This window comes from Rutidosis leptorrhynchoides, chromosome 1 (genome assembly GCF_046630445.1).
Source record: "Rutidosis leptorrhynchoides isolate AG116_Rl617_1_P2 chromosome 1, CSIRO_AGI_Rlap_v1, whole genome shotgun sequence".
Lineage (NCBI taxonomy): Eukaryota > Viridiplantae > Streptophyta > Magnoliopsida > Asterales > Asteraceae > Rutidosis > Rutidosis leptorrhynchoides.
The window spans coordinates 612,154,430-612,182,208 of record NC_092333.1 but is presented as its reverse complement, the minus strand read 5'-3'; the positions used below and the strand labels follow the sequence as shown (position 1 = coordinate 612,182,208).

Sequence of the window (27,779 nt, the reverse complement as noted above, 5' to 3'; positions counted from 1 at the left end):
GAAGCTAGTATGATTTCATGGAGGGTGATTTAGACCAAATCTAACGCAGCGTCACCCAGCTGCGTTAGATGATCTAGACATGGGGTGACGCAAGTGACGGTCGTAACGCAGCAGCATCTCTCCGACGTTAGTCACGGATCCAACGAAATCTCACGGAAGCGTTAGGGAAATTTGGGCGACGTGGTGGTAAACGATTGGTTGGAGATCGAAGTCGTATTATTTATTATTTATTAAATTGAGCTTGAATTTTTTTTACAGAAAAAAAATGGAGGTGCCAAGGTGGTGGTGGTGGTTGTCTGTGAAGAAGAAGCACATATACACATACAGATAGGGTTTATAATGAAGGCCCAACCTTTTATTTATTTTGGGCCTAAACCTAATTTTATTATTTTGGGCTTAAATCCAATCCGATTATGTTCGGCAGTTTTTTTATTTTATTTTTTTTCGAATTTATGTAATGTTAATTTATTACTTTTTTATACAATATATGTATTTTATTTTACGTAATATATTTTGTATTCATATTTAATAAAAAAGAAAAACTAAAAAATATAATTGATAGGACCCACATGAATTTGACACAGAAATGGGGCGTCATGGTTAATGAGTGTCAAAATCTGACACTGCCATGTCAGAGGTAAATTACACTTTTTAGTCAAAAAGTACACAATCTGCCTGTGACGTCACAGGCAGGATTAAAAATGGTCTTACATGTGATGGTAAAATGACTGACAACATGACAGTGACCATAATATTCATGTTGTGTTCACCGTTAGAATGAAATTTGAACCGGTGCATGCGTGCTTGTAAATTTGATACGGTGTGTGCATTGTAATTTGATAGAGTGTGCGCTTGTAAAATATGGGTAACATGTATTATGCACGGTACGTGATGCTTAGTGCGTGATGAGTGTTCACGAAGTAAAAATGGTTGTCTCGATCATTGTCTCGATAACATGCATCAAGCACCACTAATCAAGCATGGTACGTGGTACGTGTTTAGATGACATTTTTGCTATTACAATTTTGTAAGGACATTTTATTAAATATTATGGAAATGAAGTCATTTTAATCAATTTTACTATTATTTATTTATATTTATTTATTTTGAGTAAAAATTTTGTTTAAACAAAGCTAACAAGCGACGGAAGTAAAACCGTACGGATCACATAATAATCCCCTGTAGCTCCACCTCACATTCCTACCTACTCCGTATCTTCTACACCGTTCAACTACCAACCCACGGTCCAAAACACCATTTATCTATTGACACGTGTTAATATGTCAATTCAACTAGTCACACTAGATCAAAACTCACATTACAAATTAAAAAAACAATAATAAATCCTCATTACTCATCAAATTTCAGGTTATAAAATCCTCAAAGCTTCATATGTTTCCATGTATATTTATTTTCCGAGATAGTAAGCAATTGATCGGAGCTTCGATTACCGTCGAATGAAACGCCGGAGAGAGTGATTACATTTTGTCTTTCCGGCAACGAATGAAGAGGCGCGGCGGTATCGTCGTTAACAGATTCACACCTTCGCAGTGTACGGACACGATGTGTAAAGGAAGATCTGGAAGACGGTTATTAAAGTACGACGAATTACCGGATTATTTGAAAGATAACGAGTTCATATTGGATTATTATCGGTCCGGATGGCCGTTAAAAGATGTAATTGCTAGCATCTTCTTATGGCACAATGAAACCCTAAATATATGGACGTAAGCTATTAATTTTTCGATTCAACCTGCATCACTTGATCAATCAATACAATTATTACAATTATTGTATGTACGTACATACAGAAGTATTTACATAAGAACGTAATTGAAATATTAACGTAATGTATACTTTTATTAACTAGAGTATACCGTTTTGTATTTTGTTGAATCGTATACGTATATTTGTACTTATTTTGAATTTTATGTTATTGTGAAGGCATTTGGTAGGCTTCTGTGTATTTTTGTCGTTAACAATTTGGAGCTCACTGAGCAACGACAACGTGGAATTATTGATCGCGAGCTTGTTTTCGAGGTAAGCTGATGACGTATGATTTGTGATTTTTTAATACCTGACGACGGTTAAAATATTTGAGTTAGTCTGTGCATTGATAACTTTTAAGATGAAATATTTGATAAAAATATATGCAGAAGTGATGGTTTTGGAGCACCGACCATGACGAAAGCTAATGGCTCACTGGTTTCTATGTTAATGCCGGTGAGTACGTGTTGTTTCTTTTAATTTAATTTAATTAATTATAATTATTAATTATTTAATTAGTCAACTATTTATCTACTTAATTTTATGAAAAAATTAAGAAATAATAAACGAATTCAAAAACTAACAAATACAATCGATAAAAAAAGTAGCCAAGCAAGTTGCATAACACAAGTAACTTTATTTATTTAATTATTACTCGTAATTGTTTTCTAGGTAACTTTTTTTTTTTTTACCTCCAATCGGTCCTTAGAATATCGCACCAGTACTTCACGTACAATTACCAAGTGATATATTCATCATCATTTTTACTCCATTCACTATAAATCAAGTATTAACATGTTGTACTGTATAATTTATTAATGCATAATTATGGTGGATAACGTAAAAATGATAGTAGATATATTAATGCTCATACCAACAAAAAGTTACTCAATACGTTGGTTTTTATTCTTATTCTTATTTCTCATTTCCCGTTTACATTAAGTTAACTGGAAGTTATTTAAATATTCATTATGCTATCAATCGTCAAATCTATGTTTTGATTTGGATTCGAATTCTGTTTTGAATTTTGATACTCCAACAAAAAAAAGTGCGAATAATAAAAGAAACATATCTTCAATTCATTAATTTCATGTTAATTGGTCAACATCACGCATATTTTCTTGTTCTCTTAATTGGTCAATATCACATATATTTTGTGCTTTTTGTGCCATCAAGATAAGGTGCCTTTTGTATTCCCAACAATAATACTCAAGTTCATGAATGTATGATATAGAGTGACTCGTTGTAATTAAGCATCTTATTTAATCAGAAAATGTAACGTAAATCTTAGGACATAAAAGTAATGTATATAGCAGTTAATTATTAATTTTAAAGTGTTGTATGATAGGGTGTATGTTTTTGCATATCAACGTCAACCATGAAGGTTACATTTTGAAAAACCCATCAAAGTAAGTTTGAGTGAGATGAAAATTAGCGAACCTTATATTATGGTTAGATTATGAACTAATAAATTGATGAAATGTAAACTCAGAATAAATTACTTGATAAATTAAATATAAGGAAGGAATTTGTGTAGTACAAAACTAAACATGTTGAGATGTACGTAACTAACTATATATAGATACATGTTTAGTGTTTTTGATGATTATTAGAAGAAAATTAGGGTGAACAGGATATGATAGCTTAGTGTGAGGGGATTTTGCTATAAAAAGTTGAACATGATAAGTTACATCGATCGGTCATAATCTATCAGGTTGGTATTTTACTAAAAGTAATTAAGGCATTGCTTGACTTTTTGTTATATATATGCTTCATGTTTTGTCTTAGTCACGTACCCGCTTTTTGTTGGTGAACTTGTTTCAATGAAAAAAAGAAACAAATAAAGCCATAAAATACTTTGAATATGATAAAAATGGCTACACGCAGCTATATCTGCATATATAAGTTACTCGTGCTGTTGACCAATCATTTTTAAATTATCTTATACGTAGTAGTAGTACTTTTTAGGTTTCAATATTTTTATTTTTACATATGTCCCTACTTTTTTTATTTTACATAACAACAGTTAAATTAGGCGGTGTTAAAAAACACCAATTATTTTCCCTTTATATATGGGAGGTGATTCTCACACACCAAGAATTGATCCATACACACTTTTTTGCACAAAATTTACCTTTATATCTCTAAATTTGTCTAGAAAGTTGAACCTCCATAATTACAAAGTAAAGGTATAATAGTATGTTTGTGTGTATGGATCAATTGTTGGTGTGTGAGAATCATCTTCCTTTATATATATATATATGCACATTTGAACCTTATATAAACTTGATTGTGCCTTAGTGTTCGGTACTTAGGCACACGTGCACCTAGCATTTTAGTAGCACAATTACGTTTCGGTCCGTGCAGGTGTTTCTTTTTTAATCTTTTGTAATTAGTTTCATAATTTATTTATTAAATAATTTTACGTGTCATTTTCTTAATTAAATTAAATTAAATAATCCTACATATTAGTATTTTTTTAATTAAACTAAATTAAATAATAATAACTCCCTAAAATAACTTCATATATTATAGGTATGTAATTTTCCTTTATTTTATTTATAGTTCATTAACTCAATAAGATCTATGGTGTATCTATTAATCGTAATATATGTAGATCAATCACATAGGAAACCTTTTAAAGAAAAGGTAACTTTATATTTGTAAATAAATTTAGTTAAAAGACTCATAGTTTATCAATTGATATTAATCAATATCAAACGAATTTATATTTTAATTATTATTCATTAAATTTAATATTTTCATAATTAAAGATTACTATATTTATATATTTAAATAAATAATATGTCACGTAAATAATTTGATAATCAATACGTTAGTATTCAACACTAATGTTTGCGATTCAAATGTTATTAGTAATATATGGTTTCTTAATTTTAATTGTATTATACATTTGATAAATATCAATACTAACGTATCGAATATTAATTTATACAACTGACGTGCAATGCACGGGCTCACGTTAGTATTTAATACCAACGCTTTCGATAAATAAATTATTAGTAATAAATGATTTTGTCGTTGTAATTGTATAATACATTTAATAAAATATCAATACGAACGTTATCGAATACTAATTTGTACAATTGCCGTGCAACGCACAGGCTCATAAAACTAGTTACAGTATATATCCTATCCTATTCCGATATGAATCTTATTGGTACATAAAAGTTGAAAATCAAATGAGAAAATGAAAGAAATATACGGGTTGAGGTATTGTTATAACTGATTTTGACAAATTTGGTTTGAAGGACAAAGGAAAGGTTATGATGTCGTAGTGAGATGGGTTTGATGGCCCATAACACGTGATACGGTTATTGATAGAAACATATACCCAATCCATACCTCCCTTTAAAGGATTAAAATACATTTTTTGTTTTTAGTTTCTAAATTATGGAGTGGGTAATTAACTTATGAATATTTCTAACGACATATCTAAGAGTTGTCATTATCATACTTAAATGTATTGTACATGTTGGTTAAGTTTGACTTTTGATATGACGGCAACTGAAATTTACAATACACTTAAACGCGTTAATGACAAACTTAAAGGTTGTCGTTAGAAAAATCCTTGAAGTAGATAAACTTACAAAGTAAAGATCGTTGCTAAAAAATAAACTGAAAGGTTTAAATCATCAACCTTACAAATAGTAAAACACGTATAACCCCTTAACCAGGGACGTCTCAACAATTCGACAGCCCTCGGCGAAAATAAAAATGAGCCCTTATATTCGTTAAATTTTTTTAACTCGTATAAATTTTTTAATAGTTAAATTTTTCTATTTATTACTTACAATTTATTTAACTATTTAAAATTACACTATTATAACTTTGATTGACAATTTTTATTGAATTTAATTGAAACATTTGAGAAAGTTTATACATATTTAAAAATTTGAGCCCTTCAAAATTTTTGGGCTCTAGGCGATTGGCTACCTTGCCTTTGCTCAAAGACATCTCTGCCCTTAACGAATTAAACGATTTTAATTTGAAAATTTGAAGATTAAATTGCGACAAAAAGGGGTAGATAAATAATACTCCATATGTCCATATTAAGTGTCATGTTTTGACTTTTTAAAGTTTTGTTTTTTCAACTTTGACCTAAAATATACCTATTTGTGTTATATAATAGTTGATAAACTTATACACATAGGCGGATCCAATGTATTAGGGAGGGGGCACCCGCCCCCGGTGGATTTGAAGTTTTCAGTGTAAAAATTTTAGATTTTTCGACTTTGCCCCTGGTGGATTTTTTTTTCTTTTTCCTCAAAACCTACATATTTTGCCCCAAAACTTTCAAATTTTACCAAAAATTTTTCAAATTTTGTCCCAAAAGGCCAAAACCTTCAAATTTTGTCCCAAAACCTTCATAATTTACCCCAAAACCTCCATATTTTGCCCAAAAAAATTACTACGGCTTTAAATTTTTTTTTGCCCCCAGTGAAATAAAATTCTGGATCCGCCACTGCTTATACACCAATAAAAAATATATTTAAAATTCAATTCACTCATATAATTTTCATCAAATATTATATAATACAAATAAATATATTTAAAATCAAAATAGAAATATAAAAACTTTGAAAAGTTAAAACATGACAGTTAAGGAATTATATACTACGAGTATCATTAACCCTTTTGAGTTTTATTGTACTTCATTAAGTTTCTTTTTCATCTATAGTCATATATGTGGCTTAAGGTTAATTTTCAAAGTTACCCAGCGTCACTGTATCTTTTAGCTATCTTTTAAGTTACCTAATACCTAAGTATATTTTAAGAAGCAAGAACAACATGTTCAGCTTACGTCTTATAAATAACAATTATTAGAAGTGACGATTTAATTACAAACAACTAATAAAATATGCTCTGCTATACCTTTGTGTATTTGCTTTTAAGAAATAATATTCAACTATCTACGACATATATATTACTCCTTAACTTATTTACTCCTTTATTTACGATTGTGTGAATAGTATCCCGATAAAAGGTTAAACACAAGCTAGGATGTTTCAAATATTATTTTATCCATAAGTTAAAATAAATAAATAATAGATAGATAAAAAAATCATGTGAAGTAGTGTTGTTTTACTTGAAAATTGGTATAATGTATGCTGATATAATATAATGCAGGAATCAATACCAGGAGAAATGCTAAAACCATCAATCATACTAATTAACAACAACTCCATCCCCAAATGGCCATGGTTTGTGTTCTTAACAGGAGCCATGGGCTGTTTAATCTGCAGCTCCATCTCCCATCTTTTCGCTTGTCACTCAAAAACCTTCAACCTCTTCTTTTGGCGTCTCGATTACGCAGGAATTTCTCTCATGATCGTCACCTCATTCTTCGCTCCCATCTTCTACGTTTTCACTTGCCACCCGTTCTCCCGTATCTTCTACCTTTCCGCCATCACTACTCTCGGTTTTCTCGCCATCTTCACCCTTCTCTCTCCTTCACTCTCCGCTTCTCGATACCGATCATTCCGTGCCGCCCTATTCCTAGCAATGGGATTCTCTGGTATCGTCCCGGCAACACATGCGGTTTACCTTCATTGGGAAAACCCTAAAATACTAATGGCGCTTCTTTATGAGGTGATCATGGCTGTTTTTTATTCGATTGGGGCTATGTTTTATGTTAAGAGGATACCAGAAAGATGGAAGCCTGGTGCTTTTGATATTGCTGGACATAGTCATCAGATTTTTCATGTTTTCGTGGTCGGTGGTGCGCTTGCACACGCTGCTGCAACGCTTGTGATCATGAATTTGTGGCAAAATTTACCCGCCCAATGTGTACCCGGAGCAGCTTGGATATGAAAGAAACTTAATAGGTGTTGCTGAATCTTATTAAATTGACTGTAAGGTTTATAAGTTAGAAAGGAAAGTTTAGGAGATGTTGTTACTGATCCATTGTAGTTTGTACCCCTTTGAGTACACTCTGATATTAGCATATGTTGTAACATGGTACGTGTAATAAAATCCAACATAATTTTATTAATGAAAAAGCTATACATTTCGGTCACATATATATTGGTTTACAGATGAAATCTCATACAGTAATGGTAATAGTAATATATTTTAAAACAACGGCTTAACAAGGCTACAAGTCCATTTATATCTTTTTAATAAGTCAAATTGTATTCAAAGCTAGTATAGGAGTAAGCAGGAAATGTAAGTAATGGGCTACAATTATAACTTATAATAACAATTATTAAAATGTTAATTAAGGCAATGAAACTAATCATATTTATTGTAATGATATGATATATAGGAAACATAAACCATTTATTGATTTTATTGCAAGCCTTGGAACACAAAATAATGTCTGAATGAAAATTTGGGAAAAAATAAAGTTACAAGACTCACCAGATTCTTGTAGTCCAACTTATAGTATCTAGCAAAATCTGAAATGCTGAGAAGAAAACAGCTATTCAAAATATGGTTTTCGAACAATAGCGTATCATCACACAACCCTCAAAAGTTTGTCAGCGTACGAGTGAAGAAGGGGTAGATTCAGTAAGTTGGCCTCTGACGAAACATCTCATTAACAATCCCATAGATACACAGCTTCCGAGTTAATCTCATTAACAATCCCATAGATACACAGCTTCCGAGTTATTAACCATATCACTCGAGAAAAATAAATCAGTTTGATACAACTAACCGATTAACAACTAACTTCAACAGTCTCAGCCTTAACATCAACCTGTGCATTGATATCTTTTGCTTCATTAACAGATTGAACTTCTTCAACAACTATGACCGGCTCACTGGTTTTTTCATCATTTTCATTTTCAGTTTCAGTTTCAGCAGCCTTTTTGTCAATCTCAATCTCAGACTGAGTCTCTTCAGTAATTTTTTCAACATTTTCCAAAATTGGCTCGTTGTTTGTGGTTTCGGCAACAACTTCGTTAGTAACAATAGATGGAGAATCTATGGAGCTAACTGGCGACTCAACCGAATCAACAGGAGATACAGGGTACCCATTTATACTACCTGGAAAACCATTAATTGGGTAACCATTTGGAGCAATAGGATATCCATTTGAAGTAACCAGATACCCGTTAGGAGCAACCGGATATCCGTTGGGAACCCATGGCTGACCTGGAACAAACTCAGCTGCATGTGGATTCATGATTATTGGAGGGCTTAAAACACCCCCATCTACAACAAGCTCACCACCATTATGGAAAGTGGGTTTCGTACGTTGGACTCGGTTCACTGACCGGTTATATGCGCCTGCTAGACGCGGACCGTATGGGACCCGGGCTGTTGGTGATTGATGAGGAGTTCTTCGAACTGGATTAACAGTGACCATCGTAGGTACGTTTACAGGTGGCGGTAATATCCCTACATGATCTTTCATCGACCCAGAAACCGACCCAAAAACCGGAACGTTAGATGGATTAAACGGAGGTGCAGCAGCAGATAGTTTCTTGGTCACCTCTTTGACCGTTTCACCTTCATTCGGTTCTTTTTTATCGCCATCTGTGATCACTTCTTTCGTTGTATCTTGAACCACCACAGGACTAGTTTCTATATTTTCCAAAGGTACAACTTCTGATTCAAGATTTACAATTACTTCTGGTTCTGTTTCTTTATCTGTGTTATCTACAGTTTTGTTTTCAATTACTGAGTCAACGTTTGACTTTTCTGTCTTTTCATCTGAGTCAATATTTTTCTGTTCTTCATCTGAGACTACAACTTCAACCTTATCAATGTTTTCTGTTGCAGTTTGAGTTACGGTAACGGGAGAATTTTCTTTAGGCAATTGTTCAGCCACGGCTTTCACGATGGTACCGGGTGCAGCTAATGCAACTTCCTTATAAGAAAAAAGTTTCCCAGCTTCTTTAACGCTTATCGAACTTATAACTGAAGAACGTTTCACAATCTGATCATTTGAAACCGTTTGTGAAACATGTTTCTTGGTAACAGCTGGTGAAACTTCACCAGTACTAGTTTTCGGGGATGTGAAATTAGTATGTTTTGATCGATACTTTGATGACTGAGAAGAATTCATGAAATTTGTGTTTATCTTTGCCAGATTTGGTCTCCTGGAAGATGAAGATTTACGACCCGCTTTAGAGAAAGCTTCCTGCCAGCCTTCATCTGAGGTGTCTTCTAGAAGGTGACCATTTTGTTCCTTTTGAATAACCTGGGTTTGAACTTGAACTGGGTCGGGTTTCTTATTCACAGAATCTGCATTTTGGGATTCAGAATTGTTCTCCTTATCACTCGAATTCTTTCGGGTATGATGGCTTGGTTGTAAAACTTCATCTTTTTCAGGTTCATCGGGTAGTATATCCTCATTCTGTCCTAGTTTTCCTTTCATCTGGAAAGATATTAAGAACATTAAAATGCAATAACAGAAAGAGATAATAATATTTTGGCATCGTGATGAGATATAAGAAGAAGAAGAAGAAGCTTACGAGCTTTGCACGCGCTTGTTTCCTTTGGGCATCTCTTGCTTTCATATCTGCATCTGGAGCTATATAATCCAACAAGTCTGATACACTGATCCAATAATATAACATAAGATATCAGTATGATTTAAAGCATCTTAATTTAACTTATTAGTAAATGAAAATGATAAGTGCCACTGTGCCAGTATGTTTGAATGTCTACCTCAAATGACCTTTACTGGATATAGAGGCATCAGGCTTTGGGGTACCATTGCGTGCAGCTTCTTGCTGTTCTAGAGCTTTAGACTCGAAGTATTCTAGCCATGCAGCTGCGTCCTACGATATCTTACATGCTCAGTGAAAGAAAAAAAACTCGTACGAACTATTACACAATTGTTGATGTATCAAAAAGTGCTTCTAATTTTTTTTTAGGTACCTGAGTACGAAGATCTTCGGGTCCAAGTTTTGCTTGAAGAATCTGCAGAGTGGTTTGCTCATGTTGAACACTCAAGGAGTACGCTTCCATCAAGGAAAGTGCAATTGCTATAGCATGATAACTAGCAGCAGTCTATAAAATAAAAAGGTACCAAGTATGAGTATGTGTGACATAATGACATGAAACATTTTAAACATAGGTTGCAAAATGCGTGAGTGATGGTACAGGCAATTAGTGGGTCGAACAGGGTAGGAAACTGGCCAAAAAACATAAGGTTGAAACAGAATGAGATCGATGGGTCAGGTCCAGTTAGGTCGGGTTTGGCCATTAAACAGGTTTTGAAAGTTGTTGATGCATTAATGATGATTACAAAAACCATAATATTACAACAATAATCTTATATTTAACAATGAAACCAATTAACATATTGTAAGCACTGAAACTACATTTGAATTCCATTTGTCCCGTTTGCCCTTTAGCTAGTGTCAAACAAACAAGAGAGAGAGAGAGAGAGAGAGAGAGAGAGAGAGAGAGAGAGAGAGAGAGAGAGATTACTTGAATGTGATCAGCTCCAAGCAGCCTCTTATTACACTTGAGAGCCTCGTGAAGGTATCTAAGAGCAACATGTACGTTTCCTAAACCTTCTTCCATCATTGCCACATTAATGTACGTAGCGGCAGTATTCGGATGAGAAGGCCCACATGTTAAATGCAAAAGATACAATGCGCGATTCACGTACCTGATAAAAAAACAAATTCATCATCCAATGAAGTTTTAATGTATGAGTTTTAGATTATTTAGACACAAGTCACGCTCTATGATGTCATGAAACACAACTAAAAGACAGAACATGTAAGGGTTGTATGCTTGCAGTTCTAAATATATCAAACAAAGACAGAATATGTACTTCAGAGCCAACTCGGTGTGCTGTAGACGATAGTAGAAAACCGCTAAATCCCCATAACTCTTCATTGTGTCTGGATGATCGAGTCCAAGTTCTCTCTCATTGATATCCAAAGCTTTTTGTTGATAGATAGTAGCCTGAAAAAAACAAAACAAATTGTGATTAGATCTGAATAATATGTGTTCCCTAAAGAAACTACGTAGTTGCTATTCATCTTGACAACCAGATTTGACATAAATGTCGTTTTAACCTACTATTGTATCTGTGCAGATAGTTTTTGTAGAATTCCAAATGCATATTCAACACTAAAAAATAAATGAATATACGATATATAAAAAAGTGAATACTAATCTTTTTGGAATATAGTAAATCTATACATTGCAAGAACAAATTATTTGGAGTAATAATCAGGATAAGCAGTTCGGTACTTCGACTAGATACCATAGCACTATTTCACGTATTATAAAGTTTAAGGGAATGACCATTTACCTGATTAAAATCACCAGTATGATAGAGCACCACAGCCAAAAGACTATAGGCGCCAGCTGTCATTCGATGATAAGGACCACAGACAGCTACAAGTTTTGCAAGTGCCTGCAGAAATCAGGTCCTAAAGGTTGGTCGAAAGAGCATGGAAGAAACTGTCAAACCATAATATCATTCAACACAAAAGATTCAATCACCTTTGTTCCATGGTTAACCGCATCTTCTAGTTTTCCTTTATCCAATGATGTTTTAGATGACTCCAAAAGTGTACGTCCATCAGCAGATGAGCAAGCAACATGCTGTATGATTGGTAAATATTCAAATGTTTAAAATGTTACATCTACCATGAGTTATCAAGTATTCTAATGATAAAAAATAAATTGAATATCAACCTTATATACAGGAACCATGCTTATAATATCTGCCTTCTTAAAAGGGTATGCAGAATCCATATCATAGTCTCTAGGAACGAGCTCAAGTCCAACCTGGCGAGCGAAGTTAACATTCAAGAAAAATAATAATTTAGGGTAAATTTTAACTTCACTCTCGAATCAGGAATATTATTAAACATATCCATCATAATCCGGTACAGTCTAGTCACCTTGCCCATGTTTTGAATAAGTGTCATCTTAGTATCATACCTTATGGCAAAGCCCTCGAAGTACGGAAACTTTACGAAGACTGGTGCGAAATTCATTTTTCGTTTGACATGCAAATCTTTTAGACAAGAATGATTCAACCCAATCCCATTTTAAGTCTGATTCTGCAACACTTGTATTGGGTGTTCCTAGCAGTACATTTAGGCATGCTGCTATCGATCCTGCTAAATCAGTTATATCATCAACGGCTGCAATAACTGCTTGCAAAATGTGCTTGTAAGCACGAATAACCATCTCATGAATACAGAGTGATTGCACATGAGGGAGTTTGTCTGCAAGTTCAACCTGAGAAGTATCCAATAATCAATTTTTCATCCAGCATGTACATTAACCAAGTAGAAGAATAAAAATAAACATAAACAACTTACCACTCGCCCCAACGAACACATACGCAAACCCCTTGTGTGCATAAAATCTGTAAGTGTTCTCCCATCAACAGGTGAAAGTTCAAGGGAGCCAAAATCAGCCACCTAACAAAAACAATATTGCAAGTATTATTTACACACTTGATACGAATTGAACAAATAAATATACAATGTCCTTCTAGTAATGTTAGAAGAACTAACCAACTTTGGGAGGGCTGTTTCGTCATAAAACTTATGTGCCATCTCAATCAACTCATCAGGTGACTGCCAACATTAAAGAATACAATATCATATACAAAAAGGAACTTTTTTAATATACATATAGCCTCCAATATTAGGAGTTTATTCTTAAATAGACACCTAACCTTAAGATGGAAACCAGTGCCTGATTCTTTAAGACGCGAATATGCTGCTTCGGGAAGCAGATTTTTCCATAGAATTTCACATTCTCCATCCAACTTTCCCATGTCTTTCTTATTGCTATCATCCAATTTACTACCATTTTCAGCAACCTCTTCGTTGGATTTAATGTTCTTATCCTCGAGTTTTTTCTTGATTCCCTTAAGCAATCCTTTTCCTAGACCTTTCACATCTGGCTCTCTCTTAGCTTCTTCAGCTTTGTTCGTGTCGTTTTTCACAGAATCCTGGTTCTGTAAATGTTGCACCCAACATGCTCCAAGTTCCCATCTGATAGACTTTGTAGGTTTAATGGCTTCACCCTTTATTTTCTTCAAACTTTCTTCCAACACTTTCATGACCAAATTATTAGCAGATTTCACACTTACAGCATCTGAGCTCTGCACTTGTTGTCCACCAGAAGGTTGAACTGTCGGCAACTTGTGCAATAACATTCTTAAACTGTGACATCAACAGTTAAAATATATATTCAGCAACAGAAATCTGTCATGAATGAATAAATCGAATGATATACGGCACAAAACAAATAAGAGAAGATAACTGGTTTTAAGAAAACGTTATTACTTCCATTTAAAAGTTCAATTATATTACTTTTAAAAATCATCACCAGATAGTAAAGTAATGGTAGTCCTTCAAGCACTTCCGATATTTGAAAAAAGTCAAACAGTCAAATAACTTGTGCAAATGATGAGGGTCGATGAATTAAATGATCTACTGATGTCAAAAAATTGATGTTAAAAAAAAGTATTGGTCTGCTCAAACACTGCATTTATCTAAGACAAGAAAGTAAGGTGATGTATGTTTCTTTAAGATGTTTTTGTCTCAAGATCCGCGGACCATGTATGTAGAGAAGATATGACCTAAAAGGTCCGTATGCTGAATAGTGAAGATTGTTTGTTTTATGTCTGCAAAATAACTTAATCTTGTCTGCAGCACTTAGAAGCATATTTCTAAGTCTGCGAGTTTGCCGAAAAAATTAGACATTATTTTATCTAATGTCAACAGAAAAACAAACACAAACAGTCTGCAGTAAAAACAGGCATAATAATTTAGCAAATTGAAAAACAAACAACACCTAGAACTGTAAAAGTCAATTTTGCAAAACAGCTTTTGTACAGACCTATTGACATTTAAAGCATGGGCACCCCCTTCAGGTTGGTCCTCAATGTCTATGTCCTGGGGAACAGGTTTACCGTTCCAGTTTACCTCAGCATCAACTTTCACAATGGCAGTATAACCACAGTGTCTAACAACCACTACGCCCAACGTAGAGGTATCCTGTATGGTAACAACAGCATGCAATATTCATTAGAATCAGATCACAGTAAATTTACTCCAGTGAAAAAATTAAAGATATAATATTTACTGACATGAACGGTTGCACTTTCATCTGCAGTTATGCCTTTTAACAAGTTTCTTTTAGCAAGCTCTTCATGTGACAGTCCCAGAACACGACTCCCGTCATTTTTAGCATCGACCTTTGTGCTTGCATCAGCCACATCTCTCATAACCCTAATAACCAAATCTCCAATTTTCTCCTCGTGCAAAACTGAACCATTGGAACCATTTGAGGAGCATTTGCTATTTTCGGTGAGTTGTTTAATGGCTGAAACAGCTTTTAACACTGATACATCGACAAATAGACTGTGAAGTAGAAAAGCTTTCCTATCTCTAACTTGTCTTTCTTCTGCTGTTTTACAAGGCATTGCAGCCAAAATCGAAAATTCTTTTGCCCATTGTCTATGATCATGTTTACCATCTCGTCCTTGTCCACCGCCATTTCCGCCCCAATTTTCATCTTCTGCAGGAAGTGGTGGGAAAACAGACGGGCTATCCGCAACAATCGGAGGTACGACCCATGTGTTGGCTTGAAACCCGTAAGGAAGATTTCCAAACTGAAATAGTTATAGTTACAAATCTGTTACTTGCACGTCTTCTCGCAAAATCGATGTGATAAAGTGTGAATTCAACTTACTTTATTGTGATCGATGAACGCTTTCATGAGAGCTTTGTATGCCTGCAGTATTTCAAATTAGGAAGATAAATACATAGTTGATTTAAACATTAAACAATAACCTTCACATGACAACTAATGGTGTATCCTATCGTATACACACATAAAAGGCATAATGGTTGCATAAAAATAGCATCAGGAAGGCTGGAAACAACAGTTTTGTGGAATTATCCGTCCAGCGTTCTCCGCTGTACAGGCTGCTCCGTCATGCGTAAGCCCTGAAGGCCGCCTAGCGTGTAAGCCCTCGCCGGAGAACGGCACTTTCAGCATAAATTTCGGACCGCGAGTAACAGAACGTATCATCATCTGACACATGTCCCTGAGCAATCTGGTGGATCTAATACTATAAATAGACCCCTTGGGTCGTCATTTTACACGGTTCAGACATTCTGACAACTTTGAGAGCTGAGACTTCACTTCTCTCTTTACTTTCTCTCACTAGAAGTCATCCGGCTAGCACTTATACGCTCTGCGGACGACAGATTGATTAAGCCACCCCACAAGTTCTTACACTTGTGTACCGGGTCTGCAGGGATTATTTCCCGAGGGTAAAAATCAATCGGCAACACTCCGCCCTCCTAAAAGCTAGATCACTTCTGGTCTCTTGTTGACACACTAAGCCTTACCTCATAAGGAAATAGGTGTTAACAATGGCGCCATCCATTATTAAGACGAATCATCTCACCAATACTGATAAAAACGGCGAGGATAATGAATTCATACCCATAGAAGTGGGCATGATACATCCATGGAAAGCTGGACAACGAAGGAAGGCAGAAGTATTAGAAGATTGGGAAGAACAATTAATATCATTTCCTTCTATGTGTAACACAAACCCATCTGATGGTCCAGTAGTTATAGAAGCGCGAGTTGCAAATTGCTTAATACGCAACATTTACACTGACACAGGAGCTGGAGCAGACATTATGTATGAACATTGTTTCATACAGCTACCCAAAGATGTGCAAGAAGGAATGAAGGAAACATATGTGCCGTTGGCAAGTTTTACAAGTGAGCCATCGTGGTCTGAGGGAAGTATTTTGCTTGAAGTAACCTTGGGGAAGCCACCCCTAAGACGTACAGCCAACATTGAGTTCTTGGTAGTTAAAGCAAATTCACAGTACAACATAATTTTGGGAAGAACTGCTTTAATGACGTTTGGAGCTGTAACGTCAACTGTACATGGTATGATGAAGTTTCCAACACCAGGCGGAGTGGCAACGTTATATGCAGAACGGCAGAAGTCAATTGAGTGTGCCCAAGTAACAAAGGCAGTAATTAAGCCAATTATACACGATGATGGGTCAATTTCACCAAATCTTAAATTTCCAGATCAGAAAATCATAATTGGGCATACGTTGTCCACTGAATGTAGAGAAAAATTATACAATATTTTGACAACAAATTTAGACGTTTTTGCATGGCAGCCGTCTGATATGACCGGTGTTCCAAGGGAAATTGCAGAGCATAGGCTAAATGTGAACCCCAATGTACATCCTGTTTGTCAGAAAAAGCGTGGCATGGCGCCAGAAAGAAGCAAGTTCCTTCGTGATGAGGTACGAAGTTTGGTAGATGCTGGGATCTTGCGAGAGGTCAAATATCAGACATGGGTAGCCAATCCGGTCATGGTTAGGAAACCGGATAATTCATGGCGGATGTGTGTGGATTTCACGGATATCAATAAAGCATGTCCAAAGGATAATTATCCTTTACCTGAAATTGATTGGAAGGTTGAATCATTAGCAGGATATCGATTCAAATGTTTTCTAGATGCAGCTAAGGGATATCATCAAATCCCGATGGCTTTAAAGAATGAAGACAAAACGGCTTTTCACACGACGGAAATATTCTGTTATATGAAAATGCCTTTTGGTTTGAAGAATGCAGGAGCAACATATCAACGACTTATTGATATGGCGTTTAAGGATCAAATTGGGCGAAACTTAGAAGCTTACGTTGATGACATTGTCATCAAAAGTCATACTGAAGAAAAGATGTTACGAGATATACAGGAAACTTTTGCATCTCTGCGAAAAATTAACATGAAATTAAATCCCAAGAAGTGCACGTTTGGTGTGGAAGAGGGAAAATTCTTAGGTCATATTGTCACAGAACGTGGAATTAAAGCTAATCCTAAGAAAATTCAAGCAATTGAAGATATGAAGTCACCAACTAGCAAGAAGGATGTTCAACGGTTACATGGATGTCTAGCAGCATTAACAAGATTCTTGTCCAGAGCAGCTGAAAAGTCACTTCCATTCATGAAGGTGTTAAAGGGCTGTTTGAATAAAAAAGATTTTATGTAGACGGCGGAAGCCGAAAATGCATTCCAAGAGATCAAGCAGTTGTTAAAAACATTACCTACGTTAACAGCACCAAAAGAGGGGGAAACCCTAATTTTATACTAAGCTGTCTCAAAGGAAGCAATAAGTTCTGTTCTAATCGCAGAACGGAGCGGCGTGCAAATGCCCATATATTTTGTTAGCAAGGTGTTGCAGCTTAGTGAAACAAATTATCCACCACTTCGCCGAATGGTTTATGCCCTTGTGCATACTGCACGACGTCTACGAAGATATTTCAGGGTCATCTCATCTTAGTGTTGACAGATCAACCATTGAAGCAAATACTCCGGCGCCCAGAATCATCTGGCCGTTTAGCGAAATGGGCCATCGAGTTGGGGGAGTATGAAATCAATTTTGCTCCTCGAAATGCAGTTAAAGGGCAAATTTTGGCAGATTTCCTCTTGGAGACAAATGAAAAAGTAGAGTATGACAACAAAATGGCACCATCACAGCATGAGTGGGAGTTACACACTGATGGGGCATCCAGTGAAGAGGGAACAGGTGCAGGGCTAGTTTTAACAAGTCCAGACGGTGAAGAATATACTTATGCACTGAAATTCTGTTTTTATGCTTCAAACAATGAAGCAGAGTATGAGGTGTTACTCTCCGGCCTCCGCATAGCGGTAGAAATGGGCATAACAAATTTACGAGCGTATGTTGATTCTCAAATTGTTGCCCAGCAGGTTAATAAAACATTCGATGCAAGGGATGCATCCATGAGGCAATATGTAAAGTTGGTGGAAGCAATTTCAAAGAAATTTGATAACCTTGAAGTCGTGCAAATCCCTCGAAATAAGAACAAAAAAGCTGATGTTTTGAGCAAGTTAGCCACGTTAACATTTGATCATTTGCACAAACGAGTGTTGGTTGAAGAACTTAAGGAGAAATCAATACATGGAAAACCAATTATTGCAATAGTTGAAGAAGCTAAGGAAACTTGGATGGCTCCGTATTTGAGATATTTGCATGACGGATGGTTACCTGTTGATAAAGCGGAAGCAAGAAGAATAAGAGTGACTGCACCAATGTATGAAATAGTTAGTGGCGTCCTTTATCGAAAATCATACAATGGTCCGTTGTTAAGGTGTCTAACCGATGATGAAGCGTTAAAGGTGGTCAAAGAAATGCATGAAGGAGTCTGTTCGCAACATTCCGGTTTCCGTACTGTGGCGTCACGGATCATGCGACAAGGGTATTTTTGGCCTTCACTTTATCGGGATGTTGCAGAAATCATCAAAACATGTGAGAATTGTCAGATGCATGGAACAATTCAGCGTCTTCCAAAGTATGACTTGATACCGGTATCATCCGCTTGGCCGTTCTGTAAATGGGCTATTGACATTGCGGGGCCATTCAATAGGAGCACTGGTAATGCTAAGTTCTTGGTGGTAGCAATCGATTTTTTCACGAAATGGGTTGAAGCAAAGGCTTTAGCAAAAATCACAGGAGAAAATGTCAAGAAATTTGTTTGGCATGATATTATATGCTGTTATGGGGTGCCAAATGAAATAGTTAGCGATAACGGCAAGCAATTTGCAGAAAATCCATTTCGGAGTTGGTGTGAAGAGCTAGGCATCAAACAAAATTTTACATCTGTTGCTCATCCTCAAGCGAACGGACAAGTGGAGGTTACCAACAAGGAAATTGTTGCTGGCATTAAGGCACGATTAGGTCTAAGTCAAACTGGATGGGTGGATGAATTGTCAAATGTATTGTGGGCACACCGGACGATGCCAAAGCGGAGCACGGGGGAAACACCTTTCAGTCTGGTGTATGGAACTGTAAAGTCCTCCCAATAGGGTCTGGAAGAAACGTTACTAATATCAAATAAACCAACATATTATAATACGAGAAACAATACTAAATGAGAAAAGTTTAACTTTATTGAGTACGCAGTGGAAAATGAAATGTCGTTACAATAATGGAAATAACGATAAAGTAATTGTTCATATCCTATCGTATACACACATAAAAGGCATAATGGTTGCATAAAAATAGCATCAGGAAGGCTGGAAACAACAGTTTTGTGGAATTATCCGTCCAGCGTTCTCCGCTGTACAGGCTGCTCCGTCATGCGTAAGCCCTGAAGGCCGCCTAGCGTGTAAGCCCTCGCCGGAGAACGGCACTTTCAGCATAAATTTCGGACCGCGAGTAACAGAACGTATCATCATCTGACACATGTCCCTGAGCAATCTGGTGGATCTAACACTATAAATAGACCCCTTGGGTCGTCATTTTACACGGTTCAGACATTCTGACAACTTTGAGAGCTGAGACTTCACTTCTCTCTTTACTTTCTCTCACTAGAAGTCATCCGGCTAGCACTTATACGCTTTGCGGACGACAGATTGATTAAGCCACCCCACAAGTTCTTACACTTGTGTACCGGGTCTGCAGGGATTATTTCCCGAGGGTAAAAATCAATCGGCAACACTCCGCCCTCCTAAAAGCTAGATCACTTCTGGTCTCTTGTTGACATACTAAGCCTTACCTCATAAGGAAATAGGTGTTAACAACAACAAATGCTACATAAAGAAATTCTGTTTCTATCTGAAAATATATGCAAAAAAAATTTATCATATGTATTAGCACACGCCTGTAAGTAAGTATATGTAAGTCAGAGAATCAAGGATATAGTTTTAACTTACACTATCAAAGATACGGCTTGTCTGCTGCAATAGACCAACTAAAGAATGATTTAAAAGATTACGTTTTCCAGCAGGATAGAAACCTTTCTTCGACGCAACAATTGTCATTGGCTTCCCCCCGGAAACTCGTACCTTCATATATATAAGTAAGCATCCACACAATTAATCTCAATTCTAAGAGTTTACATATACTAGCAGCACAATGTGAACATGAGCGGTCCATAGATTTAAATAGCATGTAAAGAATAGTGCTTCATAATGCTCACATCTATTTGGAAGTAATCATTTTCCGTTTTATCTTCAAGGAACGGACGAGTGGATCTCCGAATATCTGTAAAACCAATACACAATCCATAAATCCTGGAACACATTTAACAAGGTCGATAATACTCACTCCAAACAAGACACACACTTCGAGTTCTTGGATGAGGGATCAAACATACGACTTTATATTAGCAAGTATATTACTCCGTATATGATTGAAATTTGAGAAGTCATCAAAGGTAGAAATAAAGTGTATCTATTCTTGCTAAGAGAAATAAAAGCAAGTATATATAATGTAATTGATAGGTTTCAATAATCATCTTTTTGTTACAACTAGTTTTGAAAACAGCTTCGACGTTTATCAAGCAACTTAAACATAAAACAGCCTCTACATACATAATTTATAGTTTCTTGAGCCTCATGCGATACTTTGTATATAAAATAAGTAAACTGCAATTAGCACAAGATGTTAAAGTTTAACTTATATCTACGAGAAAACTTACTAGTAATATGAATTTGATGTGACTGATATATAATATGTGTAAAAAGAAATGATGAATCATAATCATCATAATATCAATGATAACAATACTCAAGCCTATCAGCTTATGCAACGTTAGTGTAATTTAGAAGGTTAACTACATGTGGATGACAATTAAAATTGAAACTGTAAATACATATCTATTTTTTTTTAATAACCTTCAGAAAAATACTAATAATGTTAACATTGTTGATGTGATTCTCTAATTTAATGAGTTCATGTTCGAGTAATTTAAGCCAAGCTCGAAACCTTAGCCTAAAAATTTGTCGAGTCGCACTGCTAACAGTCGGAAAAGTAAAGTCAAGTTTAAGCAGGAGGAGTACATACATTGAATCGGAGCGGCGAGGTGAGAGAATGAAAAGAAATCGTAAAACTGTCCGAGCTTCGGCGGCGGATAAATCTCCCCCGCGGAATCACCTTTCTCCGAGAACTCGTTTGCGATCGAGACATTTGTCGTCGGAGACTTCGCTTCACCGTTCAATTTCTCCTTCGATGAGTTAGAGGAGCCGCCGAACGCGGTGGTGCAGGCGACGATGTCCAGTAACCGACGTACGTGTGCGACAGCGGTAGATTCCGTGTAATCCTCTGTCAAAAATGAAATAAAAATTCAGTTTTAGGTGAATGTTTATTTAGACCCCTGATGTTATGGCTATTGGCAAGATGAACCCGAAATATTTTTGGGGAGAAAGCTATTACCTTCAACGACGGTTAGATGACATGGTTTGAGTGAAACGATTTCAACTGTATCTTTTAACCTTGGGCCTCGTACCTGTCAGCATTCGTCGTTAGTAAGGCTGTTTGTAACGGTGCAAAGTGACACCGTCACTCACACATGTGGCAACAAAAAAATGCCAATTTTTGTTGTAATGGAGTGTCACTTTGTGGCGTTACTTTGGTGTGAGTTAGAAAGTGACATCAAAAGAAACTTTGTATCACTTGTTTATTTTTTATTTTTATTAATTTAAAAATATTATTTTTACCCTCTTTTAATACGTAACTCAATTATATTTTAACACATCATCACAATACTCCTAACTAACACCAAAAAGAAACGACACCACTACTCCATCCAAAAAAGAAACGTCATACTCAGCAAAAAAGTGCAAAAAGGCAAGTGACACCACAAAGAAACGTCACAACCGTTACAAATAGTCTAATAGTCAGTTTATCATGATTTTATAAAAACGGTACTCCGTATTATGTAATTTAATTACTCCGTATATATTTTAAATACTATTATTATTATATTATTATTGTTATTATTATTATTATTAATTATTATTATTATTATTTATAATTAATAATTATTAAAGTGTTGTTATTAATATAATATAATATAATACTGTAATAATAATAATAATAATAATAATAATAATAATAATAATAATAATAATAATAAATAAAATCATTATTATTATTAAAACATTAATAACAAAATCATTGACTAATTACGGAGTATTATTATCAAATTAAATTAAATTAATTATATAATCATTATTACCAGTTGAAGTACTGAACAGTATTGATGTCACGAAAGTAATGGTGGTCCAAACCATACTAATTTTAGCAGTTATTAAATTGTATCTTTTTATGCTTATTAATGAAATTGTTTTGCTTTTTTTTTTTAAAAAAAAAAAAAATTGTCTCTTTTCACTACATGGAGTTATGTAACATGAAAGACATGCAACGCAATAGCTATAGCCTATAGCTAATAGCTAATACTACGTATTAATTAAAAAAAAAAAAAAGCTATTACGGAGTATTAATTAATTAATAATTGATGAAAAATTGATTAATTTTATTTTGAAAAATGCTAAACGTAGCCCTTAAGGTTACGTTTAAGCATACCATAAATAATATAATTCCCTATTTATAACTCAAACCTGCCATGAATAATATTGATACCAAATTTATATAAAGAAAGTCAATATTAAAAAAGAAATATTAATACTTTGTAATTAATTAAGATGAGTTACAAACCTAATTATGGTATGTTTAAACGTAACTCTAAGGGCTACGTTTAGCATTGTCATTTTATTTTAGCAAAACACAAAACTTCATTAACAAGGACAACTCATCAAAAAAAGATAAAAGCCAAATAGAAGATGAAAATTTAGTTGATAAATAATAATTACGATCATTATTGTCCTATTAACTTTGCTATAATGAATAACAAGTTGAAAAAGAAGATAACTGTGTCACTGTTGCACAAAATTGACTATTAAAATTTTATAGAAGTTTTACTAGCATTCTAATTCTAAAGAGTATGTATATAATATGTAATACGTAACGATTATTAATTATTAATATTATAACCTAATTTTCATGGTTCGTGGTTCTTTACGTGGGATTGGTCGAGGGAATTAACCGGTAGACTACATGGGGAACTTACAAATTTAGAAAACAAGGTATCTTCAAATGAATCATTGGGTTCGGGTGTCGGGTCATGGCGTTTCAAACCAAGTGGGAAGGAGTTATATGTTTCGGGATCTATATCAAAGGCAATTGACGAACACTACCTAGTCGAGAATACTCCCGGTTTTGAAACCCTCCAAAATAAACTTGTGCCGCAAAAAATCGGCATATTTATTTGGCGGGTCTTGAGGTCAAGAATCCCGGTTAGAGTAGAACTTGAGAAGCGGGGTGTCGAGATCGATTCAACGTTATGTCCAATGTGTGGTAGCATGCCGGAAACCGTGGGGCATGTTATTGTTGATTGTTCACATGCAAAAGATATTTGGGAAGGCATTTTTAAATGGTGGGGTGCATCAACGCCGAGGAACAAAACCATCGCAAATTCATTTCTAGGTTCCAGTATACGTGGACTATCGGGTATTTACAAGGATATATGGCAAGTAATTGAATGGGTTACGGGGTATCTAATTTGGAAGAATCGAAATCTTAAAGTCTTTAAGAATGATAATTGGGCAGCGCCAAAAGTGGTGAGTGAAATTCAAGTCAAAACGTTTGAGTGGATTAATACTCGATCGAGACTTAAGCCTATTGATTGGCACCAATGGCTACTCCACCCTAACACGTTATCTTTCCCGTATGTAAATAATCGGGACCCGGGTTGAAGGAGCCTTGTATACTCTAATTATAAGTCTTGTTGTATCATTGTAAATATAGGTTCTTGTGTAAATTCGAGCCATAGTGTCGCGTGAGCAATGCCTATGCTCACCATTTTGTAATTTTTAGTTTTATTAATAAAAGTTGCTTTTCAAAAAAAAAAAAAAAACCTAATTTTCATGAGAATAAAAAAAATGTTAAACTTAATATACCTCATGTGACAAAGAGTAGTTCGTCACGTGGCATGTCTCGACATGTACTGCTAACAGCTTTCGGACATCCAATAGTTTGTCCGTAGATATTCCCTGAACTCAGCCGAATCAAGGAAGTCACAAAGTTAGCTTTTTCCAAAATAAGAAATAGTAGCAAATATTACGAGCTCCTCTTGTGTTTTATTAAAGAAAAATTGAATTCAATATTCATTGTAGGTACTTTTTCTAACGGTTGAAATTGAATATTTATTATGGGTACTTTTTTTAACGGATGAAATATATAAAATGATTAGTAAGAAGCTACAACAAATTACAACTTCATATCTCAAGAGTTCCAACTAGTACATTTAATCAAAAAAAAAAAAAAAAAAAAAAAAAAAAAAAAAAAAACACACACAAATGAATAGAATCAAAATTATAATATAACATTTTTTAACAATGTTTATTTTAGAATATTCAAACATTTAAGATGTAATATAAAACTAATCAAATGCGCACACGCGCATATGTGTTATTCGCAGCGCATCAAAGGCGTACTTAATAAATCAAGCATAAACGCATAACAATAAAGCGCAAATGTGCTACTTTGAGAACATTATAAATAGCGAAGTATGGATCTCATTTTTGGGGATTCTGTTACGGAAGAATAAGCTCATACATCAAAGATATGAGATTAATTGTACTTTTCGAAGTAGTGATTGAGTGATCACACGGATCGTTACTAACGAGATGTGGTGATTTTACATTCCGGGATGATCTTGGAATGATTATCATAATATCATTAAAACGCAATAACAATCTCAAAATCTTTTCCACACAAACTGTGTTTAAATCTATACGAATGAAATAGATTCGATCAAATATCACAATTAACTATAATTTTGAATATTTACTAACAGATAATGCTACAAATATAATTATGTATAAGGGTTTTGTACGGCATGTGTGTAATAGTTCTACACGTTCGCAAACTCGAAAATAAATTTAATCTTTGTAGTCAAACACGACTTACACATGCATATAAGGCATGATTCACCCTCCTACAATTGATTGCATTAAACTAGATATTATTTTTTTTTTTTTTTTTTTTTAACAGCAAAAGAATTATATATATAAACAAGCTAGCTAGAAGCCAGAAAAAATTATATATATAAACTAGATATTTCTAACTAGTACTCACTCGTTAGATAATATTTTATATCCGGTTAAAGTTTTCTTAATATGCTATTTTGCATAAATTATTAATCTATATATCATTAGTAATGTAGATACTTACAGTAAGATAAAAGTGCAATAAGTTATAATAAAAATCACCCACCTGTGTCTAATGGAAAGCATCATGTATTTCAACTCAATGGCTTGTTAACATGTCGCACTAATTTGATTATTACATCGATTTAATGACGTACCTTAAGTGTAACTCCGCACTCGTCAGACGTTTCTATTGCAATTTCTACGACCGTCGGCAGTGCTGCTAAAATAAAAAACTAAGTGTCACTCTTTCAATGTTTGTAAATTAGTAATAATAAGGTTGCTCGAAATGAAATGTCATTTTAACATTCGTTATCAAGCATATGTCGTTAGAAGCATATGTCATTTTTCTCTCCTCAAACATCATTTGGGCTAAACATGACAAATGCACTAAAAGAGTAGTCAAAATAAAGTTTGTTAAAGTATTAAATATCGTATTAATTAATTTTTGAACAGCTAATTTCATTTTAGAATAAATAGAAATAAATATAAATATTTTAATATTAAACAAAATTACATCTGCATAATAACCATATGCGTGAAACGGCCATAAATTGAGACAAGCACACGAAGATTGTGATAATTTTTAAAACTAAAAAACAACTTTTAAACCGTTAAACTACTACTACGATTTAAGGTTTCAAAAGTTTATCATAGATACGGAATGTATAATAAGAGAGCGTAGTACTTTAGAAATCAGAGCTCGTCAGCATATACTATGTAGATGAAAATAAAAAATCAAAATTTATTTTAAAATAAGTAATCTTCTTTCATAGTACACCGAACATTTGAATTAAAAATACTCAACCTTTTATTACAACATCCGTCCAAAATTTGTTGATTACATTCGTAATGCAAGTTAGTCTAAATCGTTAATTAGTAAGTCGTTGAACACACTATACAACATAAGGTGAATGTGAATGATTAAAGTACGTACAACTTTAGTATACGAAACAATACTAATTCAGTCGATATGTTAGTTAACTTACAAACTTATACTGAATTGGAGGCTGCATGAGACAAATTCAATCTCTTTACAACAATTCAAATCAATATTATCTTCTCAAAATAATGTTGTTTATTCAAAGTGCAAAAGTTTTAAATGACAAATAAAGACGCCTACTAAGTTTACGTACCTTTCTCTTCCTTCTTCTTCTTTTCGCCTTTTGTCTTATGAGGTTTTCCTTTGCTAGATTTTGGAGCCATATAATTAATCAAAATTCAATTCTCAACAGGAATTATTATTATATCAATGATACAGTAAACTTAAAACTTTAACTCGTAATTCGTAAATATTTAATCAAATGAAATTGAAACAGAGTAACTAAAATCGAGTATGAATTCTAAATTAAAATAAAGAATCTGGAAACTAAAAAATGGAAGTATGAAGGAATTGAATTGAAGGTATAGAGGGTTAAGGTTTATTTTTGTTTTTAGAAAAAAAATGGAAGAGGTAAAAGGAAGGGATGATAGGTAGATAGGATAAGGTAACGAGACAGGTAGTTTAACTTGCGTTTGTGTGTGTGTAGAAATTGGAAGATTTTGTAGGTACGTTTGATTGAACGTAATGGGGGTAACTGGATATATGGATGGCAATTTTAGACCGTTCGTCTAATCTCCTTTTTGTCTTTAGCTTCTCACTACAAAATATTATACCTTCACATGAACCACAAAAAAACTCTCGAGAACAATTCAGGCAGTTGATGAGTGTCTGTATCCTGAAGGGTGTTGACACTTTAACTAATTATCCCATATCAATTTTGTAAGACGTAGTGGTGGTATTAATGTGGTAAGGTGATGATGTTTTTTTTTAGAGGATGTTAGTGATGTGGCAAAGATTTGGTAAAAAGAGTACTAAGTAACGTCAAGGTGTTGGTGTATTTGGTGGTGATCTGATTTTACAGGTTCGACTCCCATGAGTTGCAAAAAAAAAAAAAAAAAAAAAAAAAAAAAATTTTGAGGTTACTTGCTCATTTTATGGGCT

At 34.5% G+C, this 27,779-nt stretch overlaps 2 protein-coding genes across 3 annotated transcripts; one reads left to right on the top strand and one right to left on the bottom strand.

Annotated features, from left to right (window-relative positions):
- Positions 1 to 1,388: 1,388 nt before the first annotated feature.
- On the top strand, positions 1,389 to 7,880 carry LOC139866712 (heptahelical transmembrane protein 2). The gene is made up of 4 exons (XM_071855307.1): positions 1,389 to 1,727; positions 1,945 to 2,040; positions 2,157 to 2,223; positions 6,919 to 7,880. Exons 1-4 carry the CDS (start codon positions 1,504 to 1,506, stop codon positions 7,600 to 7,602), a joined length of 1,071 nt encoding a protein of 356 aa, XP_071711408.1. The 5' UTR covers positions 1,389 to 1,503; the 3' UTR covers positions 7,603 to 7,880.
- A 489-nt stretch (positions 7,881 to 8,369) lies between these two features.
- Positions 8,370 to 27,272, bottom strand: LOC139865176 (protein REDUCED CHLOROPLAST COVERAGE 2-like). 2 transcript variants are annotated; one of them, XM_071853730.1, is made up of 23 exons: positions 26,932 to 27,272; positions 25,954 to 26,018; positions 24,545 to 24,637; positions 21,960 to 22,032; positions 21,591 to 21,848; positions 20,725 to 20,789; positions 20,459 to 20,590; positions 15,430 to 15,471; positions 14,825 to 15,349; positions 14,575 to 14,732; positions 13,403 to 13,895; positions 13,239 to 13,301; positions 13,041 to 13,142; positions 12,655 to 12,957; positions 12,406 to 12,498; positions 12,211 to 12,312; positions 12,017 to 12,121; positions 11,531 to 11,664; positions 11,179 to 11,362; positions 10,624 to 10,755; positions 10,411 to 10,523; positions 10,215 to 10,299; positions 8,370 to 10,117 (listed from the first exon to the last, which is right to left on the bottom strand). In XM_071853730.1, the coding sequence occupies exons 1-23, from the start codon at positions 26,999 to 27,001 to the stop codon at positions 8,453 to 8,455; spliced, it is 5,055 nt and encodes a 1,684-aa protein (XP_071709831.1). In that variant the 5' UTR covers positions 27,002 to 27,272; the 3' UTR covers positions 8,370 to 8,452. The 2 variants fall into 2 exon arrangements, with proteins under 2 accessions (XP_071709831.1, XP_071710455.1); XM_071854354.1 differs by having other exon boundaries at positions 25,954 to 26,015.
- Positions 27,273 to 27,779: the final 507 nt, after the last annotated feature.

Bases quoted from the DNA above. Each gene is read 5' to 3' on its own strand.
- LOC139865176 (XM_071853730.1), bottom strand. From the start codon at position 27,001: ATGGCTCCAAAATCTAGCAAAGGAAAACCTCATAAGACAAAAGGCGAA. The intron at 22,033-24,544 runs GTATATTAAGTT...GAATGCTGACAG, and splicing joins ACTACTCTTTGTCACATGAG to GTACGAGGCCCAAGGTTAAA. The intron at 12,313-12,405 runs GTTGATATTCAA...CCAATCATACAG, and splicing joins GCATGGTTCCTGTATATAAG to CATGTTGCTTGCTCATCTGC.
- LOC139866712 (XM_071855307.1), top strand. From the start codon at position 1,504: ATGAAGAGGCGCGGCGGTATCGTCGTTAACAGATTCACACCTTCGCAG. The intron at 1,728-1,944 runs GTAAGCTATTAA...GTTATTGTGAAG, and splicing joins GAAACCCTAAATATATGGAC to GCATTTGGTAGGCTTCTGTG. The intron at 2,224-6,918 runs GTGAGTACGTGT...AATATAATGCAG, and splicing joins TGGTTTCTATGTTAATGCCG to GAATCAATACCAGGAGAAAT.